General features: G+C 45.0%; 1 protein-coding gene across 6 annotated transcripts in view; it reads right to left on the bottom strand.

The window, feature by feature from the left end:
- The window catches only part of AMPH (amphiphysin), a 122,612-nt gene extending 97,643 nt beyond the window's left edge, over positions 1-24,969 (bottom strand). For 2 of the 6 annotated variants that reach the window (XM_074900928.1, XM_074900930.1), the window contains exon 1: positions 24,779-24,968. In XM_074900928.1, the coding sequence (XP_074757029.1) occupies positions 24,779-24,847 (69 nt within the window). In that variant the 5' untranslated portion in view covers positions 24,848-24,968. Of the gene's footprint in view, positions 1-24,778 lie in introns of all 6 variants that reach the window. The other 4 variants (XM_074900931.1, XM_074900932.1, XM_074900929.1 and 1 more) reach the window with 3 other exon arrangements.
- Positions 24,970-25,201: the final 232 nt, after the last annotated feature.

Below are 25,201 nucleotides of genomic sequence, written 5' to 3'. Positions count from 1 at the left end.
ATTTAATAATGTTTCCCTGCGGGCATTAATTATTCCAATGGCTCATACTTTACCTAGAAGCAGCAAAACTGTAATCTCGTTCATAAACAAGTTCATGCCAGCATTCAGATTCAAGACTGTGCAAGATAAATATTTATAGATGGGCTTTTGCAACTTGTCACATCCTAGCACAGACCTTCATTAGCAAACCATGACAGCAGTTTAGTGAAAGAAAAGGCCAAAGCCGTAGAAGATACAGCAATCCCTCTTCCATTAACATGGGAGTTGCTCTATTTTGCATTTTAAATACATCAAATGCATTCAACTTCATATTTTGGGATGAACTCCAATCTTATTTCAGTCTCATATTGGTGACATTTAATTCCCATTTAAAACATTCTTAATGAATTCACAGTCCTCATATAGATACCCTTCAAGTCAAACCACAACTTATGGACCAAAATTTTAAAGTTGTGTGATGATTAAATTTTACATACATGCTCTTAAATAAATGACAACCTAGAGAAGAGTTCCCATGAGTTGAATGGACACCAAGCTCTCTTCAGCCATCCCAATTAGCCCATAAAAAGTGTACTGTCAAGGTGCCAAACTGTGTGGAGGATAGGTAATTTCTATTCTGGTTTAAAAGCTGCTTCCAGAAGAAAACCAGAAAACATCTGAGAAACCATAGTGAGCAGAAATACTATTTAAGTATTTCCAAACTTGTTATCAGATTATGATTCCTTCACAGGACAGAAGACTCCTAATGGAGTAAAAACCACAAGAAATTGTCCTTATTAGAAACAGCAGAGAACCTGAAGTCACATAAAAACTCATTGTTATCAATGCCCTAATTGTGAATCTTACTTCAGACAATACCTTTCCCAGGTATTTTCCACATGTGGACTCTCGGGAGTCCTGGGTGGTGCAATTGAAGGTTTTCTTGCAGGCTGAACTTTGACACAATCCATCTTTGAATCACAACACAGACCAATCAACTGGAACAAGAGACACAAACCCACTGGAGTCTAGGCTTCTGTATTTCTGGGGACTATGATATCCTACATGTCCAATAACTTCACCACAAAAATGTTAGGTTTCCACATGTATTAGTAGCTCCTTATGCAGCTTTGACCCCACCTGCATGAGGAACATGCACTTCTTCAGGCTTTGTTATTACCATGTCATATAATATTAGGCAATAATACATATATTGATTTTTCTCCTCTGTCTCTATAAATATATATATGTAAACATTTGATGTACGTGCAGAGCTGAGGAGCCACTACCATCTGTGGGATCATGATGGAATGCTTCTCTGCCTGAAACCCCCTAAATGGCTAGTTTTACCCTACTGATACCATTTTGCTTCTCTCCCTGCTTTGCCAAATGCAGTATTTTCGGACAATTTTCCCTTCCCAGGGAAAACTACCTCTGTTTTAATGAAATTTTCACACATCATACTCAGTAATACATAACTCACTTTTGTTTCATGTCATTTAGGTGGCTCAGAGTTTGCAGGTATGCTGCTTTGAAGAAAATAAAATAGGCTGCCCAAGCACATTTGTCCTAAGGTATGACTTGGCCCCACAGCTGCTTTCCCAACAGTAAGCAATACTGACATTTCAAGTAAAGAACAAGATCAACACAAGACAGCAAGGAAAATACTTAAATAACCAAAAATTATTCTCCTAAATAAAAACATACAATCACATATAGAATTCAAGCCTTTGACCTACTTCCCAAATCTTGTTCTGAGCTGAGGGAGAGTGTCCAAGGATATCTGCCATCCCTCATGTAAGTACTGCATACTAACCAGATTTGCTTACCCCTGGCAAATATGAAGTATCAGATTTTATTGCAAATATGTTTTTTATCCTTAATAATATTTAATGGGTTCAAGGTTTTAGTGAGGCTCACTTTGAAAGAGATTCTGATCTACCTTCCTATATGGGAGCATGACCTATCTTGATAGGTCATAAGAGTCCTTGAAGTCAAATAGCATAAAGCTGTTAAAAGACATGTTTAAATTACCCTTACTGCCTTTTGGCTTCTCCATCAGCTAGATAAAGACTAATTCATACTTCAGAACTGTAAGGAGTAACAGACCTCAAGACATCATTTTTCCATATTTCTGCACTGAAACAGAGTACACATATCCACACCAACTCTGACACATTGGTCAGACCCATTCTACAAAACACAGTAAATAAAATACAGCTTAAGAGATTCCATGACTAGTAGCCAATTTCAGTGCTTCATTATCATTAAAGACAATATTTTTCCTAATAAGCAGCCCAAATCTTTCTTTCTTCACATTAAGCTATTTGCACTTTGTCCTACAGCCAGTTGACAGAGAAGAGCAGTTGATCACCATCATCTTTGAAGGTAAGCAAAAGCACGTAGCTTCACACATGAGAAGACTTATCACATCTGCACTTAATGCCTTCTGTTGTAGACCAAGAAAATGAAATTTCCTCAACCTTTTATTATGTGGCATTTTTCTCCCTGAACCTCTGTGTACATCTCCTATGTATTTTTCAACGAATTGTTGCCCAAAGCTATACAAAGGACACCAGCTAAAATTTAACATCTCTGGTTTGAGTAATTTACCATCTGTGTTTTCATAAACATTTCTCCACTCGCTCTGATCATGCCAAAGTGAACTTCTTCTTTGGACTGGCCTTGGACTGTTGGCTTTGGTTCATTTTTACTGAATTTCAGCTTGTTGGATCTGTTTGCCAGATTACTTTGGATTATCATCCCATCCTCCATTCTGCCTTGGGAAACCTGCACCTGAAGTCAGACAAACACATCATCTAGTCCACCAAGCAGTGGTAGCTGCAGGGCTAAATTAGCATGATGTGGGGGACATAAGCCGGCATCTTTCTTCTCTACCTGCTTCTTACCAGAAGTGATAATGCTTGCACCAAACAATCCTCTCTTCATACAGATGTCCTCCTTGATTCAGCTCACTTTCTCTCCCCTAAACCCAGTATTTTCTGACCTCTCTGGATTTACCCTCCTCCCTGTAACACACGATGTCTTCTCTACCAGTTCAGTAACCACCACACTTTCATCTGTCCTTTTAGGACTCCCTTTCATAGATTTGGGATGGAAATGTTATTTGTTTCTCTCATTGAGCTGTTGTATTTACACAAACTCCACTTCTTGATCAGCTGTTTTGAGATATTTTCAATACTTCTATACATAGGTGCATTTCAGAGATACTGGAGTGACTATTCAGGCTCCATTCCCCTCCACCACCCAACCTGTACCCCGTAACTAATAAAGTAACTTAATCTTCTGAGATTCATGGCAAAAAATGCTCTAGAAGAAGCATGTGTATTTGCCCAAGACACCTTACCTCAGCTGCGTGCCATCCAACCCAGCATACATTAAGAAATTTGATTTACGGTGTTACAGCTCAGCATTTGATTAATCTTTTTTCTGCTTAAAACTCCCTCATCACATCTACACCGTTTACAAACTTCCCTTGAGGATGCAGCTGGACTCCTCTACAGGGCAGCTGTGATGAGCAAGTCTCCTGTCTGAACACTACTGAAAACAATCTCCTGAGCCAAGCACTCCAACGTTTCATTGGAAGTGTCACGCAGGAGTAAAGACGGAAGAACTGACAAAATCGCAAAGAAACATGGAACTTTTGATTTTTAAAGTGTAAGAAAAATAATCAATAGGGGCAGAATGGCAGACCTTATTTCACAGTATCACATAAAGTAGCAAAGAAAGGAAAGCTACTTATATTTTGAAGTAGTCATTTGTTGAGCTTCTACCACTCTCCTAAAAACGTACCTTAATTGAAATAATCAGAAGCTTTTCCCCAAAACTTGATAGGGGAAAATAATATTTTTGTTAGTTTTGAAAATAGATATTATTCTGGTTTTACCTCAGTTAGGCTGCCAAAGTATTTTGTTTAATTCATGGAAATTAAATGGAAAATGAACATCCAGTAGAAATCTTCCATTAAAGTTAAAAAAAATGAGATTCTCTGACTTTATGCTGGAGACTGACTTTTTAAACAAGGGGCTCACAGAATGGCAAGAAGTAAAATTAGTTTTGTTGATTTTGCTGTAAATTAGAAGTATATTGAAAATAATTTCAGGACAGGATCAAAGTAATTGACAAAGTCAATTACTTTCAATATTTTATACACCAAGGGGCACTTTTCAGTCAAAACTTCCATCTTGTTCTCAACTTAGAAAAGAGTTTCAATGCGATAATTTCTACCACCTACAATAATTGTATTTGTGTTCCTCACAATCTATACCATAGGAATTACTTTTATAATATTCAAATTACTTCATCACTATGCTGTGATTTGCAAATGCAATTAAAAATAACACAGAAAAGTTTCCCACATCCCAAAAGATGACCTGAAGGACACTATAAAAATGAAACTCGGAACTAGAAAAATTAGAGAAGTGATAAAGATGAAAGTCTTTTTAAAGATTAAGAGATCTAAAGATTTTCTGACATCCTTCCACTGTAAGGGCAGAATTGCTGACACTAGTTTTTTATCATCTGGGCAGGGTAAGGTTAACAGTTTCCTGTTGCCTCTTTTGTTCTATCCATAGAGAAAAACAATGACCCCTAATGAAAAATACATGCAAGCACATAATATCAGAGGTATTTTGACTGTCACTGGACTCAACCTGAGCTTTTCATATGAAACTTCAGAAAAGGATTGATGGCTTTACTCAAGAGAAGATATAAAAGAGGTTTGAAATATTGTTTTCTGAGCTGCCTTAGCCTTAAGGGTCTTGTGCCCACTCTTTCCCATCCCCATGTACTTTGGGGGCGAAGAAAAAATAGAAGATAAATATGACTTATCCAGAAAAAAATAAAATAAATGCTATGTTATGTTTTATGCTTTGATCTAAGGGACAAACATATATATTGCATGTACTTAATATTGTGAAATAAACCAGTAGTTCACAGATCTTTGGAACAATTTCAGAGCCAAGGTCTAGACATTTTTATTTGTAAACATCCTAAAGGTGAAAGGATGCTACAGACTACTTAATGCAGATCTCTAGATCTCTAGCCTGCAGCAGAACATAGCTTTACCAGTGGATTTACAGTTGGTCTGCATTTTGGCATTCACTATGTTAACTGTATATTAAACACTGACCAAAACCTGCAAAAATACACACTGCCTGCAAAATCAGTTAGTAAAAAAATTATTAGGTAAAGGACATATGGGGTCTATCCTGTGCTTCAAAGTATCCGTTTAGTCAGGAAAAAGAAATAAAATAAAGGAACATAACAGACCTGAGAGCAAAATATGCTGCAAAAGCACAAATATATTAAAACTCTAAACATATACATAGTAAAAAAAAAATCTATCAAAGGCTATTAATCATCAAGTTACAGTTTCTTGCAAAGGGGAATGGTGGAAGGGTAAGTACAAGCCTTCTACCATCCTTGGCACATGTTTGCTCAGGCAGCAAGATCCTCTGAAAGACACACGTATTGTGAGCTGTAAGGTCTTGGTTCAGACATTGGCTCAGACAAACCCTTCAGTTTGTGCTTAGCTTTAAACTAATCAGATGTGAGCACAGACTAATTGTTCATTCTTTTTTTAGTATGTTGGTTTATTAGTCCTAAGTAGAGATGAAGTAAAGCATGTCTTAGTAAGGCTATGCTCAGGACCCATTTAAGAAAGCAAAGGAATATGGATTTTTGCTGCCTCAGGTTCATCCTTGATACTGGTCTAGCACCCTTTCTAGGATCAGCACCTTCCAGAGAAGTCTTTTTTGTAAGAGGCTACAGATGTATCAGTAGCAACTACCATTCTCTGTACAGACTATGACAATTCCAGGTAACACTCCCTCCTTAGATGGCTGAAGTTGCATGCAACCCTCTGGCCATACTGTTAAGTATAATCAGCCAAGTATCAAGTACCACTGTAACTGCATTAAATACTGTAAATCCCTCAGCAACAAAGCTGCAAACGAAGAGATGGCCCAGAGCCCACGCAGGTAAGGCAAAAATAATGCAAGTAGCCATAGCCACTCATTACGGATAAAAACATTTTCAAAGCCTTTACTCAGTTTTACTTTGTTTCTGCTCCAGCAGCGCTCCCACTAGTGAGGGAGTTTGCTGGTGTCAGGGAACAGGACGAGCAGGGCCATGCCATGGAAGGGCTGAGCTGGGAGGCTGAAATGAGGTCCTGGGCCCATGGCAAGCACGGGGAGAGGCTGAGCCAGGACTGTAATGGCCCCTCAGGGCACTCACAGCTGGACTTACATTGACACAGAAATTAAAAAAATCTATTTATGATGCCTACTTTTTGCATTTCCTTTTTCACCTAGTGCTTTTGGAATCACAGACGGCTCTTGCCTCAAATAACTGAACATCTTTACCTCTCAGGGCAACACAATCCTCAGAAAGCAGGTAAAATCATTCATATGCATAATGATACTTGCTATATTTGCATGTGTGATGCTTAAATACTTTTTCAACAAGGCTCTGCACGTACGTGGGACCCTCCCAGGGCGCAGCAAGAGCCTTACATTTAACGTAGGTAGAGTCACCAGCAGTTGGCCAGGTTTTCACCTGGTGTAAGACAATCAACGTAAAGCCAGTGAAACCAGCAGGCTGACATGAGCTCACAGCACCTGAGAATATATCCCTGTATTTCTACTTCAGGTTGTTACCTTCAAATTAGTAATTTCAATATATATCATACACAGGAGCAGTTTCCATAGCGTAAACACAGCATCACAGCAGGTAAGGGCAAGACATGAAGAAACACTCTTAACCTTCCGAGGTCCAGGGTTCCCAGGCAAGAACATGCTTTCTTGCTTCTGCATTGAATACATCGATACAGCTTACGCTTCCCAATCAACCATAGAGCACACATGGAAACAAGTCTAGTCTGAAACTACTCCCACACACTAAATGCATCCAGGAAATGTCAAATAAAATGTAAAAAATCTCCAGCGCTCTACATAAGGTATGTCTGTGTGGAAAAAGAAGGGTGTCTGGGGAAAGCCCTTCCTCCCTGCTGTGGGAAACAATAACATTTCCACCTGATATACCATATGCACAAGGACGTTATTTCTTGTTATTGGACTCTCCAGAAACGTTATGGGAGCAAGTTAACAGCAGAGCACAGACACCAGAAAGTTGATAGGTGCTGCAATTCAACTATTATGATACATTGGCTGCTGGCGTATACAAAGTAATTTTACAGCGACAGAATGGCACTCTGAGGGCATCACATACATAGGCTGAAGCTAAATATGTTGAAGTAATTCCTAAATTTTCCTAGTCATTGTGCAAAGAAGGGTTCCTGTAGTTACTGTCCCACTCCATATGGTCCCTCCACTTCGCAATTTGGCCCTCAGGCTGACTAGTAAGGGTGTCTGGGTCTGAATCCTGACCTTCTCCACAGAGGCATTGCCATTGCTTTGCTGTTCAACAGAACTGTCCATGAGGACATATAATAAAGGAGGAGCAACTCAGGCCCTGATTAAGCAAAAGCCCTTGTGGAGATGAATCAACAGATTAAAAAAAAAAAAAAACCAACAAAAAAACGCCAAACAACAAAACCACCAAAAAAGCTCAAAACCCACAAACACTCTCAGCCAAACTGAATCCATTTCCAGTGACTCCAGAGAAACCACACTTGTGGGCCAAAGGCTGGCAAAGGGGCAGAGCAACCCTTGAACTTCACTTAGGCATTTTGGGAACCTGTCTCAGGAAGTCAGCCCTAAAACCATGAATGACAGGAGTTACTGAAGTACCCAATAGCTTTTTCCCTTCTCCCTGTTTGTCTCTCTATAGCTCTCAGCTCTTCTGACCAAAGAAAACTGCTGCTCATCTCCCCCACTGAGGATCTGTGCCCTGAGAGCCATGAGCTCCCTTACAGGGACGAAGGTCAGAACTGCAGCATAGACATGGGTCAAGGGCAACGAGTCTCCTTCACCATTTGGACTTCAGGAGGCTGCACCAGGGGCACTGCTGCATCCACTTCTGGGCTACCCAGAAAAAGAAAGATATGGAAAAACTAGAGAGAGGCCAGTGGAGGACCACTCTGATGCTCAAAGGGCTGAAGCAATAGGCATAAGAGAGATGGGCTTGTTCAGACAGGAGAAGACAGAGCTAAGGGAAGGAAAGCTGTTTTCCATTTCCAAATCCCTAACTAGCCATTACAGAGAAGACCAGTCCAAGCCCTACTCAGAGGCTCACAAAGAAAGGGATACAGCAACAGTCATAAGCTGGAACAACAGAAATTCTGAGCAGATACGAGGGATAAAAAAATCACCATGAGATGGTGAAGTGCTGCAACAGGCTGTTCAGAGAGGCTGGCAATCTCCAACCTTGGAGATATTCAAGACACAACCAGACACAGACCTGAGCAACCAGACCTAGCTTTGAAGCTTCCCCTGCTCTGAGCTGGAGGTAGATAAGTCAGCATCCACAGGTCTCTTCCAACCTACGTGATTCTACAATTCTAAATCCAAACTTAAATGAAGGATCAGTTGCTCGTCTGAATGGAAGAGAGAAGAGGCAGAAATTGCAATGGGGACTGTATAGGCTGCATATGTCACTGAGAAAGGCTCAAAGGGAAATTAGGGAAATCCATTTGCTCTCATTTTTAATAAACCCATGTTAGGTCTTTCTCTTTTATAAGATAAAAAACCCCAACCTTATCCTTTTTCCAAAATACAAAGAAACCAGCCTGGTACGCTATCCTCTCCTGTTTCTTGTGACAGTGCTGGGGTTTTCTGAGGGTTTTTCGTAGTTTGTTTTTAGTTAAATAAATCAACATAAACAGTTTGCTTTTATTCTGCAAAAAATCAAAGGAGGGGAAGAAGGACAATCTTTCAGCCCAGTAATCGTTTGGATCTAGCCTACACATTGCACACCTTTAGTCAGGCCTCAAGTGAAGTGAAACAGATAAAATAAGGTGTTGATGTGCACAAAAAGAAAAGGGAGCAATCAAACTGCATGCACTTTCCAAGTATCATCAACCAACTGGTACAAACAGGCAAGGAAAACTTAGCAAGATTAAAACCAGTGACAGACAGCTTCAGACTGATCTGTTAAGCCCTCTGTACTTGTGCGTAGGCGTTCACTGCAAGGGGACCAAGCAAAAGGTTTGAGCAAGCGAGCCTGCACGCAGCCTCGCAGAATGTTAGCACAAGTCAGCATCAGGCCCTTCCCCCCGGTTGGATGTAGTAGCTGCACAGGTTTACTGAAATTTGCTGAAACAGTTATAATTAGCTGCAAACTCACAGTATCAGCGAATTAGAAGTATTGATTTATGCAGGCCAAGGGTAGGTCAACCAGGAAGTTTATGATCCCAGGACAGATTTGCTGCTGGCGCAGTCAGGCAAAGTCCCTCAGAGCAAGGAGAAACCCCAGTTTATAACTGCTCAAGATTTCACAACATGGCTTCTGACATCCTCAAAGTAAAAATTCCTCTTACCTCAAAATATACATATGCACATTACTACACCTATAAGCACAGGTGTGATTTGCCGAAAGCTATGCAACCAGCTACAATTTAAATCCAGTCCCATGCAGAGCTAGTACAGAGAGTACACGTAGTATTAAATCTTGTGCTAGCGCAGTGAACTGGATTATCTTTAACCCACAGAACCTCATCCTGCTGCAAATAAAATCAGCATGATCAGAATCAAATCTTTAAAGGATAGCTACTACACTGATTTGATATCAAGTTCATCACAATTTGTAATAGGCATAAATCCTAAATACTATGATGGATGTAACTGGTGTTTCTTAATGCGTGACTCTGATCTGAATTCTTTTATTCTGACTAAACTCTCACACAATTCAATTAAGATCAGGTTTTGTATTAAAACAACTCAAAACATTAAAAAAAGACAAAGGGAATAAACGGATCCTACGTGGAAAGCTGGGTGACACTATTTTTACACATTTCTTCCTGCTATATATACATGGGGGTAACCTACATAGTCCACTATATTTCCATAAGATTATTGACAAAGTAAAATAGCTCTTGGTATGAGTATGAATCACAGGAACACTCATGTTGAAGGACCATTCCCCATATAAATCAGCCACTGCCTTTTCTTTTGACGGTGGTGAGGAAGGAAGAGCTCTATCACTCCTACGCTTGTCAGAGACCAAAGGATCAGTCAGATCCCAGATGGGAGTACAGGCATTTTCTCATGTCTCTGGTAAAATTAGCTACGGCAGATTTTATGGACCAAGCAACAATACACACCCACACATCCAGGATTAGAAAACAACCCGTTGTTTTGAAATTATTATGCTCTTTACTATAGCTCGGGTTTACATAACACAAAGAGTAACTGGATTTGATATTCTACAACAGATACACTCTTCTGGAAAATATGAGCTATTAATTGTAAATCTTAACAATTTGCCATTTTTTTCTAATACAGCTACAAAAACATTTTAGGTCAGACACATCAGTGTTGATTTTTGTTCATATTTGAACCCTCAGTCTCCCTTTTCTTATTTTTTAGTACGTGGAAAGGTATCGACAAGTTACAAACTTTCCCTTTAATTTTAAATATGTAGTATCACTAAAACTTAAATTCTCACCTGGAAGTGCTCGCCTTTGTTAACTATTTATCACTTTAGTCCTATATCAGCACAATCTTGTGGGTATCAGACCCAGTTTCTTCATTGTTTACTAAATTATAAATGCTTTGAGGCTGAGTTCTTTAATTCTCATAGCATCATACATTATATAAAAGTTATCCAGCCATCTGTTTGGGTTCAATTTATATTAACACATGAGTGTGCTGCTCTCCATATCAGCATAAAGTTATTACAAAATTCTTAAGGCTGCAAATGTGAAAGACAATTTCTTAATCTTAGTTCCTAAGTAATACAGAAAAGGACATTGTAAAGAAGGTATAATGTTTTCCTAAAACTTCAGAGAGGAGTTGCATTTTACTGTGGGATAAGATCTACAAAGAAAATCTTTGTGTATCCCATTCAGGATAGACAGAGCCTTACAGCAAAGCAGGGGAGCTTAGCTAGTGGCTTTTTATCTTCACCACTGGTTGTCTACCAGCTTCCCATTGCCAGCCACGTCCCACGGCGGGTCGGTGTTCAGTTAAGCTTCCCAATCATTATTCCCATTCACTTCAGCAGACGCCCAGTCTGACCACGTATCAGTGTCAACTGTAACACCTTTTACATGTCTCTGTTTTGTAAATGGTCAGCAACTTTGCTGTTGTGCATGAAACTAGGCTGACCCTAAAGTCTTCTCTCTATGCAAAAAAAAATAGATTAGGGATAAGAAAACCACGTGCTCTCACAACTTACTTTGCTAATACCGTAAGGACCCAACTAACTGCATTTAGGACGCGGACCCTGGCTTTACACCTTAATTCATGCCACACCAAATGAAGGCTTGGAGAACTCCTGCTTTGCTGGATGCAGATGAGGATACAGACAACGCACCACGTTTTCACAGAGTAACCTAAAACTGTACTCTCTGCGTCTTCCCAGAGTCACCACTTCTAGACAACTGAGGGGTTCAGGGTGGAAACCCTCTGGTACCACACTTAAGCAGACGCTAGCAGCACACAAAGGCATGTTCAGAAATAAGGAACTGAGTTACCAACAACCCTAAAATAAATGAGGAAGGTCAGTGGGAACTGAGCTCTTTTCAAAATCCCAGAGCGTTTAAAACCCTTGCATGAAACATATTCTCTTTTTAATACTTTTCAGTAGTACTGCAAGTAATTCTGGCCTGATAGGAAATCACCAGCTCACTACTGGTATAGCTAAGTTAGTTTAGATGTAGACTTAACCTGTTGATGTATATACTTTACAATGTTTGTGACTTTTTAGAAAACCTTTCCCCACCTTTCTGCTATGTCTACTTTTTTTTTTTTTTTATATATAAGACTTAATAAAAAAGACAGAAATGCATCACAATCCACCAGAGGTGTTTTTTGGTCAACACTTAATGATAACACCTCCCCTGAAGCAGAACTGAAAATACCCTAAGCTTCAGGGAGAGAGAGGAGGAATAACAAGTGCTTTGCATTTGAGACTGACTTTTCACTGCCTTTTTTTTCCAGTTCCATTAACTGTGAAAATATTCTAAGATGCAGTAATATGTAATAAAATTTGCTTGATTGGTGACTGCTTGCATGCAAGCAAGGAATCCTTCCATATAATGGAGTTTAAAAAAAATATCCTTCTTTGAGCCAGAGGAGTGAAAATTCTGGGCTGGCTTTATATTACTACTTCAATCCCGCAAACACTCCTGGTAACAAATACTACCGAGCAGTCCAAGGCCTATATTAAACAGCATACTTCATGGTAAGCCTTTGGTAGGATAGGCTACTGGTGGGTCTCAGCAGACAGACACCGGTATAAATGCTTTGAGTCAAACTGGAAATTGGATATTCGAGAGAAAAAAATGATGTATTGCTCACAAAAATAGGTCCTTCAGAAAAGTGACTTAATAACCTTGACACTGTACAGTGCCTCCTTTAAAATATACTTTCTAATGGGGTCCAATTTTTAAAATTCTTTCCCAGATAAACACTCCTATGGAAGACAACCCTCACTATAGAAACCAGAACTGAACAGCACAATCCGAGTTGAAACACTGAGCAAAACACACCGTACTGAAACTTGCATTCATCCTGCAGTCTGCAAACACATGTTCTTGATCCAAAATATCTGTCAGCCCATATTTGAACCATATTTGACAGAGCTCATTCCTCCCTGTATTGCCATGTTGCTATGTCATGACTCTTGGAGATGTAACTCGTTAAGGAATTAAGATGCCATTCAAATGGCACGGGTGTTTGTCAGCTAAGGATTGCCCAAATTCCTTCCTCATTTGCTTCTCAGCTTGGCTGTCAAATCAACCAAGATTCTCAGCCAATTCTGAATTACCATTTATTTTTACCCTATTACAAAACTTTGCACAAAAGATGCTGGCACTATGCTTGCTACAAATATGCTCTTGGATTGGTGCTACAGGAAAACATGATGCCAGGGTGGTGGCAAGAATAAAACCCTCTTCAGCTCTGCAAAACGTCAGTGAGGTTTGCCTTCTCTGAAACACGTTTTTCAGACCCTGGAAGTACAGATTTCATACAAGGGGGTTTTTTTAGTACAAGGACAGAGGGCAGAAGTAAGTTCAAAAGCCCTGGGGCACACACAGCACCTTGACTTCACTGAATCTGGAGTGACAGCACTGCTGGGCTAAACCCCAAGGTGACCAGCTGAGTGAAGTACCTGTGGGGACTCAGCTGGAGCTCCTGACAAAAACAAAGCTTATGAATATAGCCCACTGCGGAGTCTTTCATTTTGCACATTTGCACTTCATGCACTGCTGTCTTGATTACCAGGCAACTTTGCTCTCTATTTCACCTCCCCTGTCTGTCAGTGTTTCCCCAGGTACTCCACACTGCTTATGTGGGGTGCTGCCACTTCATTCCCAAGTTCCCACCACACAGGGAGGACCCGGGTCAGCCCTGCGGACCCTGAGGGAATAGCCCTGTTCCTGCAGTACCATCTGTCCCTCCTCTCAGGCACAACAAAAGGCAAATAAAACAAAACGAACATTCGGTGCTCTTCAAAAGTCTGCAATGTTTGGAAGCTCAGCACTGATTTTTTTAAACGCTCCATCATCTCTGGAGTGTGCAGCTGTGCTCACCTATCAAGTAACCAGATGGCACAACAGAAGTCAAATCATTTTCTAAATGGCTTTGGTGGTTAATCTGCAACAATTTGTTTGGTTAGAGGTACGAGGAGAGAGGAGGGGAAAGAGAAAGCAGCAAGGAAAGGATGACAGGAGAAGAGAGGAACAGAGAAGGAAGAAGGGAGATGAACAAACATGAAGGTATAACTGTCCTGATACTAACTCTGCCCACACATTTTTGCTGAGAATTAAGTAGGACAACATTTAGAGATGCGCTATCAAGAAAGTTACATTTTGGCAGTTTGCAAGACTGGCACATGGTAAGGAATATATTCATTTCTTTACTAAATAATCCAGAAACTATTTCAGAATATAGAAGGCAGGCTGTACTATTTTTTAAAAAATTAAAGAAATTTCCCTGCGCATGTACTTGCACATTTCTTGAAATCCAAATTCCATATTCCAAATTCATATCTCATCTCCAAATATCCAGCTTGGTTTTGGACCTCAGCCAGCCATCTTCTCACCTGGACATTAACCTCATTCTGTTGCGGTTGTTTTCCACTTGCCATTTCACATATAATGAATCCGCTCCTTTACTGCTTCCTGAACGTGGTCCTGCAGTGACCATGCTGTGGTTGCAGCAGCTAGCCACCCCCTGCCTGCCCAGGATTCCTTCAGTTACTACCATGCACTTTTCTCCCTATGCATTTCTTCCCTGAGCAAGATCAGCACTGGGGACATCTGCCCTAAGCCTGCACCAGACCAACCTGCCTCTGGACTGACCAGTGCTCTCAGGCCAAAATACACCCAGGAATTTTTCTTTTCCTTTGTTCTGCCTTTGATCCTAGCACTCGTGTGTCCCCCATGATAAGAATGTGGTTAGTACAGATCTGAAAAACATGAGGCAATCAATTCAATTCTTTCCTCTCTGATTAGTCTCATTAACCATTCCTTACGATTTTTTACAGGACTAAAATTCGTTCTATTACTGACAATTTCACTCTGAAAAAATGACTTCATGCTCATAGCAGATTCATTTCAGCCGTGTTCTTTATGCATTTAAAAAAATTCATCCAAACTGCATAGAGTGGCTACACCAACACAAAAAGATAACATCCACATAAACCAACAAGGATTTAAGTGATAATGGCAAATTGAACAACTGGAAGCTTAGTTTAAATATAAGCACCAGAGTCCACACACAGATCTGTACAGGCTTAATAACAGTATCACTTCGCTTTTTTTTATCATTTCTCTACATGCCCTGCATGTAAATAAGTCATTAAACAACTTCCTGAATCTAAACCAAATATATGCATTTTATGTGAAAAATGTCATTTCTCAGCTTTCAAAGACTGATTATTCTCCATAGAAAACGGACCGTCTTTATTCAATCAAGCTTCTCTCTACTCAGGGTTTCATCTGCTTCTACTGTGCTTAATGTGCGTTAACCCTCATGCATGTGGGTCACTTAACTGGGCTCTGCTGAGACGTAAAGCGTGAATCATCAGCAGAAATGTGTTCCCATGGCACTGCAGACCATCACCTACCCCCACTACATACTGCTAACCCCTTATGCTTCTGTAAGGACACAAGCAAAAGCTTACCAATGATCACAGTCCAGATCATTGCTAAATTTTTGCAAAAAATAAGACATCAGTCTATTCTCATAGTATTTTTCAAATTGAAACCTGGGAAAAGTTTCTTGTAAGCATGTCCAGACACATGCACACACTATAAAGATGGCATTTTGTTTCTGGAAAAAAGTAATAGGTCTTTGTTTGCTAATTTAAACTAGAAATTATTTTTCAAATGGTTGTTTTAGTGACAGCCCAAGACTTTAGCAGGCCTGCCTCTCCTCTTTTGTATCACAGATAAAGAAGACTGATTGCAGTTCACGAACTGTAGCACTGGCCTCTACCACTACAAAGCACAGATTTAGGAATCTTGTGGGTACAAAAAAATGGGGTGAAAGTGACTCCAAGCTGAGCCTTCAAGGGAGCATCAAAGGGATTTATCTGCTACAGAGACAGGGGGAAGAAAGGGAGCAAGCAGAAGATTTTTGCTGGAAAAGAGGTGGCAACAAAAAGAAGGCACACCAACAGAAACAACTGAGTAGTAGTAGCAGCAGGGCACTGGGAATCAAAGACCAGACACTAGAAGTGTGGTCCAGTCCCTGACTTCTCTGCGCCCCCACCCATAGACAGGATGCTGAACTGCTCTGCCATTGCCCCACTAACCTTCTTAGAAAACATCTAAACAGATTTTTACCAACTAAGTGCCTGTCCACACCAGTCCCCAATTCTGCAGAGTCTCACAGGTGCTCCTGTCCTACAGATAATGAAGAATAATTACTGAGAAAACAGAAAGAAAGGTAGAGCAGCCTGGAGGAGGAACAGGCTGTTTCCTGCATCATCTTTCTCAGGGCACAAATGGACACTTCAGAAACATGTCATAGGCATCTTTACTGCAGACCTGTTTTATCTTACCCTCTTAAACAGAATAAACTCCACTTAGCAGAGACTCAACATGACAAAACAACAAAACTGGTTTTCCGAGTTGATCACTGATTTATGATTCCAGCAACTGTTGACTACCTAGCTACTCATTAGGTCAGGAACAAATTATCTTGTACTCGAGAACAGCAAAGGCTCAGTGATGACAGCACTGATGCTGCAGAATATTTAAGGAAGAGCAACCTAGCACTTGAAACACTTTGGATTGGAGGCTCCAAGGAGCTGAGTTTGCAGCAGAGCCCAATGAACTAAAACAAACAACAGTGCCCTAGGGAAAATGCTGTCTGTGTAGAAGCAGCAGAGCCATCTGCTACCCCTTCTCCCCCCACTGCAGTCCCCGAGGTGAGCAGGAGGACTGGCATAGCAGACAGTGACTGCTGCCTTATCTGACGGTGTGGTGGGGTTGAATCCCACCGTTCATATTTTAGGCAGGTGAAAAAAATCCTCCTGCCAGGCAGTTTCAGGGACCTATGGTCCTCCTCACGCAGGCAACTGCAAAAAAGTTAAAAAGGCATCTTTCACTATTTTCATTTTCTCCCAAGCTCAGTAGTCTGTCATTCCATACTTGCTTTTATTACCTGGCAAGCCAGTAAGAGGGGCACCCTGCAGCCTAGCCAGCCATGCTGAGTTGTGGCAGGCAGGGTGGGCACAGGCATGCTGCTCTTCGCTGCATGCTCACCCTCACCTCGCTCTTACCCTGCTTTCCGCTGCTATTTATCCCCACTGGATTATCCTGCTATGACAGGCACCGAGCAGTTTCCCTCACAGTTCCTCCTAGCCAGCACAGAAAACCTGGGCTACTGAGATGAAAGGCAAAGTGTATTCCCCCTCCATGCCCTCACTCATGGGTCTCTCACCCTCAGCATCTGCATCACCTGCTTGGACAAGGGGGCAGCAGCACATCCTATTCTATGAGGCAGGCATTGGTGATCAAGCCAGACCAGGAATTCCTGTATTTTCCAGACACACAGGTTATCACCACCCCAAAATTTCTCCACTACATGCCTCTGAAGTCACGCTCGTTAATTGTGCCACAACACATTTCTCAGGATGGTAAAAGCCCACATCTCTGACCCTAGCGAGGCTCAAAGGTGAAGCCCTCAGTCTGAAGCAGGACGTGCTCAACTAAACGGTTACGCATCTTCTGACGTGACCACTACCAGCTCATTACCCATGGATTTGTTTTTTCTCCCTGTACTCATTGTTAGAAATGCCTGAGCTGTTTCCCATGGAAAAACAAGCTGAAACAAAAGAACCTGAGAGCAGCAGCACCCCCTCAGAGGGGGGGTTCCATCTGCCCCAACACTGTCCCCAAAGTGGCCAGCCATCAGTGCCCACGGGAGAGCACATGAGCAGTGCACGTCTGCTTCTGTCAGGGTCCTGGGGGTGCTCACAGGCCTCAGTGGCCGGGACCGGCCTCCCCGGGACCCCCGGCCCCCCCGTCTCCTGCCAAGGGCCCAGGGGACGTGTCTGAGCTCAGCCCGGGGCCTTCAGTCCCTGCCCGAGCGATGCTGTAGCTGTGCCCGTCTCTGCCCCTGTCTCCCGGGGGGCTGGGACCTGCTCTGCAGAGAGCTGCTCTCCTGGGGGGACCCCTCAGACCCGCCTCAGAGCTGCTCCTGCAGAGCGCTCGGCATAACGCGGGGTAACTGTTTCCTCTTCTCCGTTTTCCTCTTCTCCCTTCTCCTCTTCTCCCTTATCTTCTCCTCCCTTCTCCTCTTCTTCCTTCTCTTCTCTCCGCTTCTCTTCCCCTTCCCCTTCTCTTCTCTCTCCTCTCCTCCCTGTGTCCTGCACTGAGTGAGCACTTTTTGCCTTCCCAGACTTGCTCCGCCGCTGTGCCTCCTGGCCAGTGACACACAGAAGCGCTCTCGTGCCTGCCCGGCGCTTGTGTTGCAGGCAGGAGGGATGGAAAGGGGCAGCTCCGGATGGGGCAGCGAGCCTGGAGCCCTTCCAGGCACAGGCTGCTGGGCACGAGCAAGAACCCCCGGGGAAATGGAGCCAAGGGGGAGCAGAGTCGCTCCCGCTACAAGCTTGCGATGGGCGAGAGAGCCAGGGAGAGCCAGGGCACGAGGGGGGCCTTGGAGGGGCAAGAGCCGCAGGCAAGAACCCAGCGAAAGGGCTCAGAGGAGCCCTGGCCAGGGGCTGTGCTCAGTGCCACAGAGGACAAGCAGCAACCCCGGGGGGCACCCTTGGGGCCCACCCTGGGAGTCTAGAGAGCTTCCTCCCCCCGGATGCGGGGCACGAGGGCCATCTTGGTGGAGCAGGAGCAGCAGGCACCTGGCCAGCATGGCCCAAAGGAGCCCTGGCCAGGGGCCGTGCTCAGCGCTGCAGAGGAAGGCAAAAAACCCCCGGGACACTGGCTAGCCCACCGTGGGGGAAAAAAAAGCCTTCCTCCCCCCAGCTGCAGGGCACGAGAGGCCGCCTTCGTGGTGCACAAGCAGCAGGCAGTGACCCGGCCAAAAGGGACCGGAGAAGCTCTGGCAAGTGGTCATGCTCAGTGCTGCAGAGGAAGGCAAAAAACCCCCGGGGGCCAGCGCCAATGTGCCCCGGGGGAAAATTCCTTCCTGACCCCAGCAATGGCGATCGGCTACTCCCTGAGCAGGTGAGCAAGACCTGCCTCCGCGTCCCACAGGCTGGTCACGCCTCCCAGGAGATGCCCAAGCCCTGTTCTCCCTCAGCCTGGAGCCATCTCAGGGGCTCCCAAGAGTGCCCGAAGGCCCCCGGCCTGATCGACCTTGGGGGCAAGAATCCTTCCCGCGCCTGGCAGAGCACCAGTGGGTGCTCCAAAGCACCGGGACCCCTGGCAACATCCCTGCATCCCATTTCTTACGTCTGCTGCCCCTGGCTCCGCAGGGGATGAGGCCGGCGAGCTCTGCAGTGCTCCTCAAGAAGGCATTCCCTGGGGCTGGCCACGGCTCCCCAGATGGAAAGGCCTGAGAGCCTCGGGCACCTCCAGGGGTTGGTGGTTCTTCTCATCTCCTGAGGGGTTTGTGTCTGTTCCCTGAAGGCTGAAGCAGGATTTCCATCCATCCCGTGGGCTTTGAACGTGGCCATGCTGGGAGCTGGCCTTGCAGCGGAGAACCTCCAGGCGCCTCCTCCAGCCGCTGGTCTTCCTCCCTCAGCCCCCTGCCAGTAATCCCACCCTACCCTCAGGGATCTCCTCTGGATGTCTTCTGGCTGCTCCCAGGGCAGCTCTGGCAGTGGGACAATGGCCCCGGGGCACGGCGCCTGCTGTGTTGCCAGGGGTGGCATTGTGACATGGGGGTGGCACTGTGCCCTGGGGGTGACTGACAGGGCCCCCCATGCTCAGCCCCACCCCCCGCCCAGCCCCCCCCGGAGGAAGCCTTTGGGGTGCTGGCCCCGAGGCAGTCGCTGTGCCAGGTGGCCCCGGGGCTGTCCCTGCCCTTGGTGGCCACGCTCTGGGCCCAGCTGCTGGGCGTCCCTGACGCGTCCTCTGCCACTCGGCTCCAGGGACAAACCCAGGGCTGTGACTGTTCTCTCAGGCCCTGGCAGAAACCAGCCCTGCAGCCCAGAGGCCTCCCCTATTTGCCATCCTCTCTCTCCACCACGGTTAACAGCCATGAAGATACCTTGGGCTGCCTGCATGACTGCAGGAATAGTACTTTTCCATTTGTTAAAACTGAAATTGTAAGGAACCAGTTGTATCAGTTGAATGTTCATAACCATGGAGCCTGAGGGATTTCATCCCAGCATTTTGAAGGGACCCCTTTTTGTCATCTACAAAAGGTCTTGGGAGGCTGGAGAGGTCCCCACTGATTCGAAGCCTGCTAACACTACTCCAATTTACAAGAAGGGTGTGAGGGAAGACCCAGAGAACTACAGACCTGTTAGTCTAACCTCAGGACCTGGAAAAATTGTGGAGGAGATCATATTGGGTGCTATTGAAAGGCATTTAAAGAACACTCAGCATGTGTTCACAAAGGGAGAGTCCTGTTCATCCTTTTACAATAAGGTCATCCACTGGTGGATGAAGGGAAGGCAGTGGATGTTGTTTTTCTGGGTTTTAATAAGGCTTTTGATACTCTCCCTCTCAGCATCCTCTGGACAAGTTGTGCAGCTGTGGGATGAGCCGGCACACGGTGCGCTTGGTGAAGAACTGGCTGAGGGCTCAGAGGGTTCCAGTGAACGGGGCTACATGTGGCTGGTGACCGGCCCCCAGCGCTGTTCCTTAGGGCTCAGTTCTAGGGACAGTTCTGTTCAGTATTTCCATCAGTGATCTGGAGGCAGGAGTTGAATGCACGGGTAGTAAGTTTGCTGGTGATACTAAACTGGGAGGTGCTGTTGATTCTCTCGAGGGACAAGAGGCCTTGCAGAGGGATCTGGATAGATTGGAGCATTCGGCACTCATCGGTGGCATGGAGTTGCACAAGGACAGATGCCGGATTCTGCACCTGGGGCAGAGTAACTCTGGGCACCAGTCTAAATTGGGCGAGGGGTGGCTGGAGAGCAGCCCCGCAGAAAGGGGTCTGGGGGTGCTGGTTGGCAGGAGGCTCGTCAGGAGTCAGCAGTTGTGCCCTGGCAGCCAAGAGGGCAAACCACACCCTGGGGTGCATCAAACCCAGCGTAACCAGCCGGGCAAAAGAGGGGATTATCCCCCTGCCTTGGGCACCGGTGCTGCCTCACCCTGAGTATTGCCTGTGGTTCTGGGCCCCATAACGTAAAAAAAGGATGTGAAGGTACTTGAACATGTCCCCAGGAGGGCACCAGAGCTGGTGAAGGCTCTGGAGACATGTCCTGTGAGGAGCGGCTGAGGGCTCTGGGTTTGTCTGGTTTGGAGAGGAGGAGGCTGAGGGGCGACCTCACTGCTCTCTGCAGCTTCCTGGGGAGGGGAAGGGCAGAGGGAGGTGCTGAGCTCTGCTCCCTGGTACCCAGCGCCAGGACGCGTGGGAACGGCTCAGAGCTGTGTTGTTAGGTGGCAGGGGGGGGAGGTGGTTCAGACTTGACATGAGGAAACATTTCTTTACTGGGAGGGTGGTCAAACCCTGCAACAGGCTTCCAGGAGGGGTGGTTGATGTCCCAGGGCTGTCAGTGTTTGAGAGCTGCACAGTGCCCTTAACACTGTTCTTTAACCTTGGTCAGCCCTGATGTGGTCAGGCTGTTGGAACAGATGATCATTGTAGGTCCCTTCTAACAGAACTATTCTATTCACTTAGACAAGGAGATAACTACTGTTATAAATTGGGTTAGCAGCTTGTATTCAAATTTCCAGAGGAACCTAGGGGTACAAACTCAGCCTTTTCATGCAAGTAAACTTGTCCTCAGAACTAACTCACCCAGCTTCAGTTACTAATACAACTATTCAGGTTTCAGTATAAACAGACATTTAAATGCAAGTGTTTCATTTACTTTTATTACTGGGATGTAGACTCCTAAGTTGCTCTGATGCTTTTAAAACTTTAATCAAGGTTCTTCAGCTGACTGTTGGCAGCTTCCAGCAGATGCTGCAAGCCCAGCATGTCCATGCTTCCTGAGTTTTAGGGGAAAAGTAATTGAAAAGATGCATGAAGAGCAGTGTAGTTTAATAGATAGGACACTCATCGATTCAATATCAGGGTGCCAGGGCACATATCTTACCACCAAAAGTACCATCTTCTGGATGTAAAAATTGGAGTGACCAATTATTTCTAGTTGTTTAAAAAAAATAATAAAAATCACATCTCATTTTGAGTACTAGCCTGGTCCAGCCCATTTTGGACAACTGCCTTCTTGCCCTCATTAGCACTTCAGTTCATGATTAAGTGTGCAATTTCTTTCTTTGGCTTTACAATATTTTTTAAATATCATCTGGCATATGAAGCCATTGACAAATTTACGTCACCTGTTTCCACAGCATAGAATGATCTAAATATTTCTGGAATCTTATAAGAAAAAACCACATTATTGATGTTGTCAAGTCTCCTCTATCACAGATGGATGATTGCTTTTGTTTAAACTAGGAAAACAGCAAAGCATGCATCCATGTAACTCTTGGATTTAACATGTCTAATGCAAGACAGTTAGATTTGCCCAATATGGTATGTTTTCATATCAGTTATTTAGCTTTTATCATATAAATAGTGACTAGATATGTATATACTAGATAGTATACGGGCACATGCACCACCTACACTTACAACTCAAATTTGTCCTAGGCTGCAAGGAATAAAGCTGACAGACAGCATCATTAGAAAAATAATTTCCATAGATTAAGGTTTATGTTTTACAGCCAGTCCATGGTTTTAATACATATGTTGCATCAGTAACAAATAATAGAAAACTATGTATAAATGCTTTGTAAACACAATCGACTATAAGGACACATGAAGTAAGCTAAAGGTGCCCAAATCCAGTATAAGCGACAAAATAAACCAACTCGGAATGTATTTAAAAACTTAAGCCAGTGTGCTATTACACACCTGTCATGATGCCATCCTACTTACACTATCAGAAATCAGATAAATAATAGAATTTAAAGTCTTAGATAAAATGTACTTGTCATCATGTACCCAAAGCAAACAAACAAAACCCAATCATTCTGTATCATTCCTATTTGGGGGCCTTTTTTTTAAAAACGTAAAGTTTTAGCAAAAGTAATGAAGGATTTTATGTTGTATAACCATAGAGGAACTAAAAGGCACGACAGAACACACGTGCACAGCTCATGCTATAATTACACATGCATACCATGAAGAGGGAAGCAAGGATACAGATCTACACAGCACTGAAACCTGCTCTGTGTCTGGCTACTAACAGTTTTCATTCCCTCTAAATAAGCAACGTTTAGACCCACTGACATAAGAAACAGTCACTATAATGAGGCCGGATATGTCAGATACCCAGTTGCAACACAAACAGATCAAACCAGACAAAGCGAAGGTAGGGCAGCTCAGCCACCAGAGCCCACCAGCATCCTCAGTTTGCACCCACAGCACCCACTCTGGAGGTGGTGAAGCAGCAGTATTTGCCAGAACACCAGGACCTCAGGTACTCAGATTAAGGTGTGCTCCCTGGTATGCCCACACATTTCTGTAAACAGGACCTCCTGCATTTGAACAGACACAGCTGGATACACTATATGTGATTTTTAAGACTGACACCAATGCTTTACCAGAGAGTTAATCATAACACTGACAAAAATGCAAGAAAGCACATAGTCTGTTCAGGCTTCTACTTCAACCACCGACCCAGCTCAGCTCACACCATAAAGTTATCAGATCTCTTCAAACTATTAAATATTATGTGTTTTACTTGCAGTTCAAACCTGCAAGAACAGAAATGCATGACAACTTCGGTAGTGAAAAGTCGAGTACTTTATGACCTTGTGAGCTAGATACGAGTATTTAAAAGTGAAAATCCATCACCTGCCTGTGACAGCCTCAGCTACTAGATTCTTAACTAATGACATGATTATATACGAGACTTTTCTACACATTGTTGCAATTTTTATTTCCTTACTGCTCCACAACGTTCAATGTGTGGCAAAAAGGAAATGGAGATTTATAGGTAGTGAAGTATGAGAAACAGTCGTCATAAGATAATCTCTTTTTAATTCTCCAGAGCCCTATTACATGGGGCATGTACCAACACAGGATACATGCTAGAGGGGTATAAAGGTTTTATTAGCCCTCAAAAGAAGTGACTTGCAGTGCTTGCTGACAACTGTGCCTTCCAAATTCATGCTGAGAACAGCTTTGTAACAAACTGTACTAATAGCCGATACGGATGCTATATATAGTCATACACAAATGCTCTTCTGCTGGATGTCTGTATCCATGGTCCTGTTCTGAGACACCCAGCAGCGAAACAGGAGTTAGTTGTGTGGAACATCTATACCTATTAGCTTTTATTAGCCAAGCCGAACAAAATAAACAACGGCCAACGGGACCCTGATGTTTTAACAGAAACTCCTGCAAATTCCCCCCGACTTTGCCAGCTGTTCATATCTCCAGGCTACGGGAACGCAAGCATCGGCGCCGAGTTTTCCAAGCCACAACCGCCACCAAGCTGCCCAACGCTGTGACCGGCCCCATGACATTTCTGAGAGGCTCCCCCAAACCCAAGCGGCTGCCACTGAAGGCGCGGGCCTCCGCCAGCACCACCACACACCCCCCCTCCCCGGGGGCTCCTCTCACACCTGGGGGGTTTCTGTCCCACCGCTTCGGCCGAGGATGAGCCGGCGCGGATATTAAAGGAAACGCAATCCTCTTAGGAGGGCGGGCGGCGGGGCGAGCCCAGCCGAGCCCGTTATTTCCCGGGGCGGGGCCGCTCGGCCTTGCCCCCGCGGGGAGCCCCGCTCCGCCTCAAGGGCGAGGAGCCGGCGGCCGGCCCGGGCCTGCGGCAGGTGGGCACCGGCGGGGACCGACCCGCCGGCGGGACGCGGGGGTGCGGCCGTGAAGTGGGCCAGTTACATAATAACGCGCCCCTCCGCCCCCCCAAACCCCAACCCGCTCCCCGGCGGCGGCTCCGCACCCCCGCGGGCAGGGAGAGGGCAGCCGCAGCGGCGGGGAGCGGGGCCGCCTGCCCTCACGGACCCCGGGCACCGCTGCCCCCCCTCCTGCTGCTGCTGCTACCCGCCGGGGCGAGGCCGCCCCTCCTAATCCCCCCCCACCCCCCAGCGCACCTTCTCCTGGGCGCGGTTGAGGCGTTTCTGGACGTTTTTGGCGAAGATGCCGGTCTTCATGTCGGCCATGGCTGGCGGCGGGGATGGGGAGGGTGGGCTGGGGGGGGAAAGGCGGGCGAGGCAGAGCCCGGCGAGCGGCAGCGAGGAGGCAGGGAGGGATGGATGGATAAGAGGGAGGGAGGGAGGGCGAGGAGGAGGAGGGTGAGCAGGAGGAGGAGGGCCTTAAAGACACAGCGGGGAGAGGCGGGGCCGCCGCCGCCGCCGCCGCCTCAGGTGAGCCGCAGCCCCCCCCCGCTCCGTCCGCCGCGGCCCGCCTCCGGCCTCCGGGGAGGTGGCGGCGGGGCCCCTCGCAGGGTGCGCGGCGCTGGCGCCTGGAGATGAGGAGAAGAGAAAACATCAAGAGAGAGAACGGGGTGAAGGTTT

This window comes from Athene noctua, chromosome 2 (assembly GCF_965140245.1).
Source record: "Athene noctua chromosome 2, bAthNoc1.hap1.1, whole genome shotgun sequence".
Classification (NCBI taxonomy): domain Eukaryota; kingdom Metazoa; phylum Chordata; class Aves; order Strigiformes; family Strigidae; genus Athene; species Athene noctua.
This window is presented reverse-complemented; position numbering and strand designations above follow the sequence as displayed.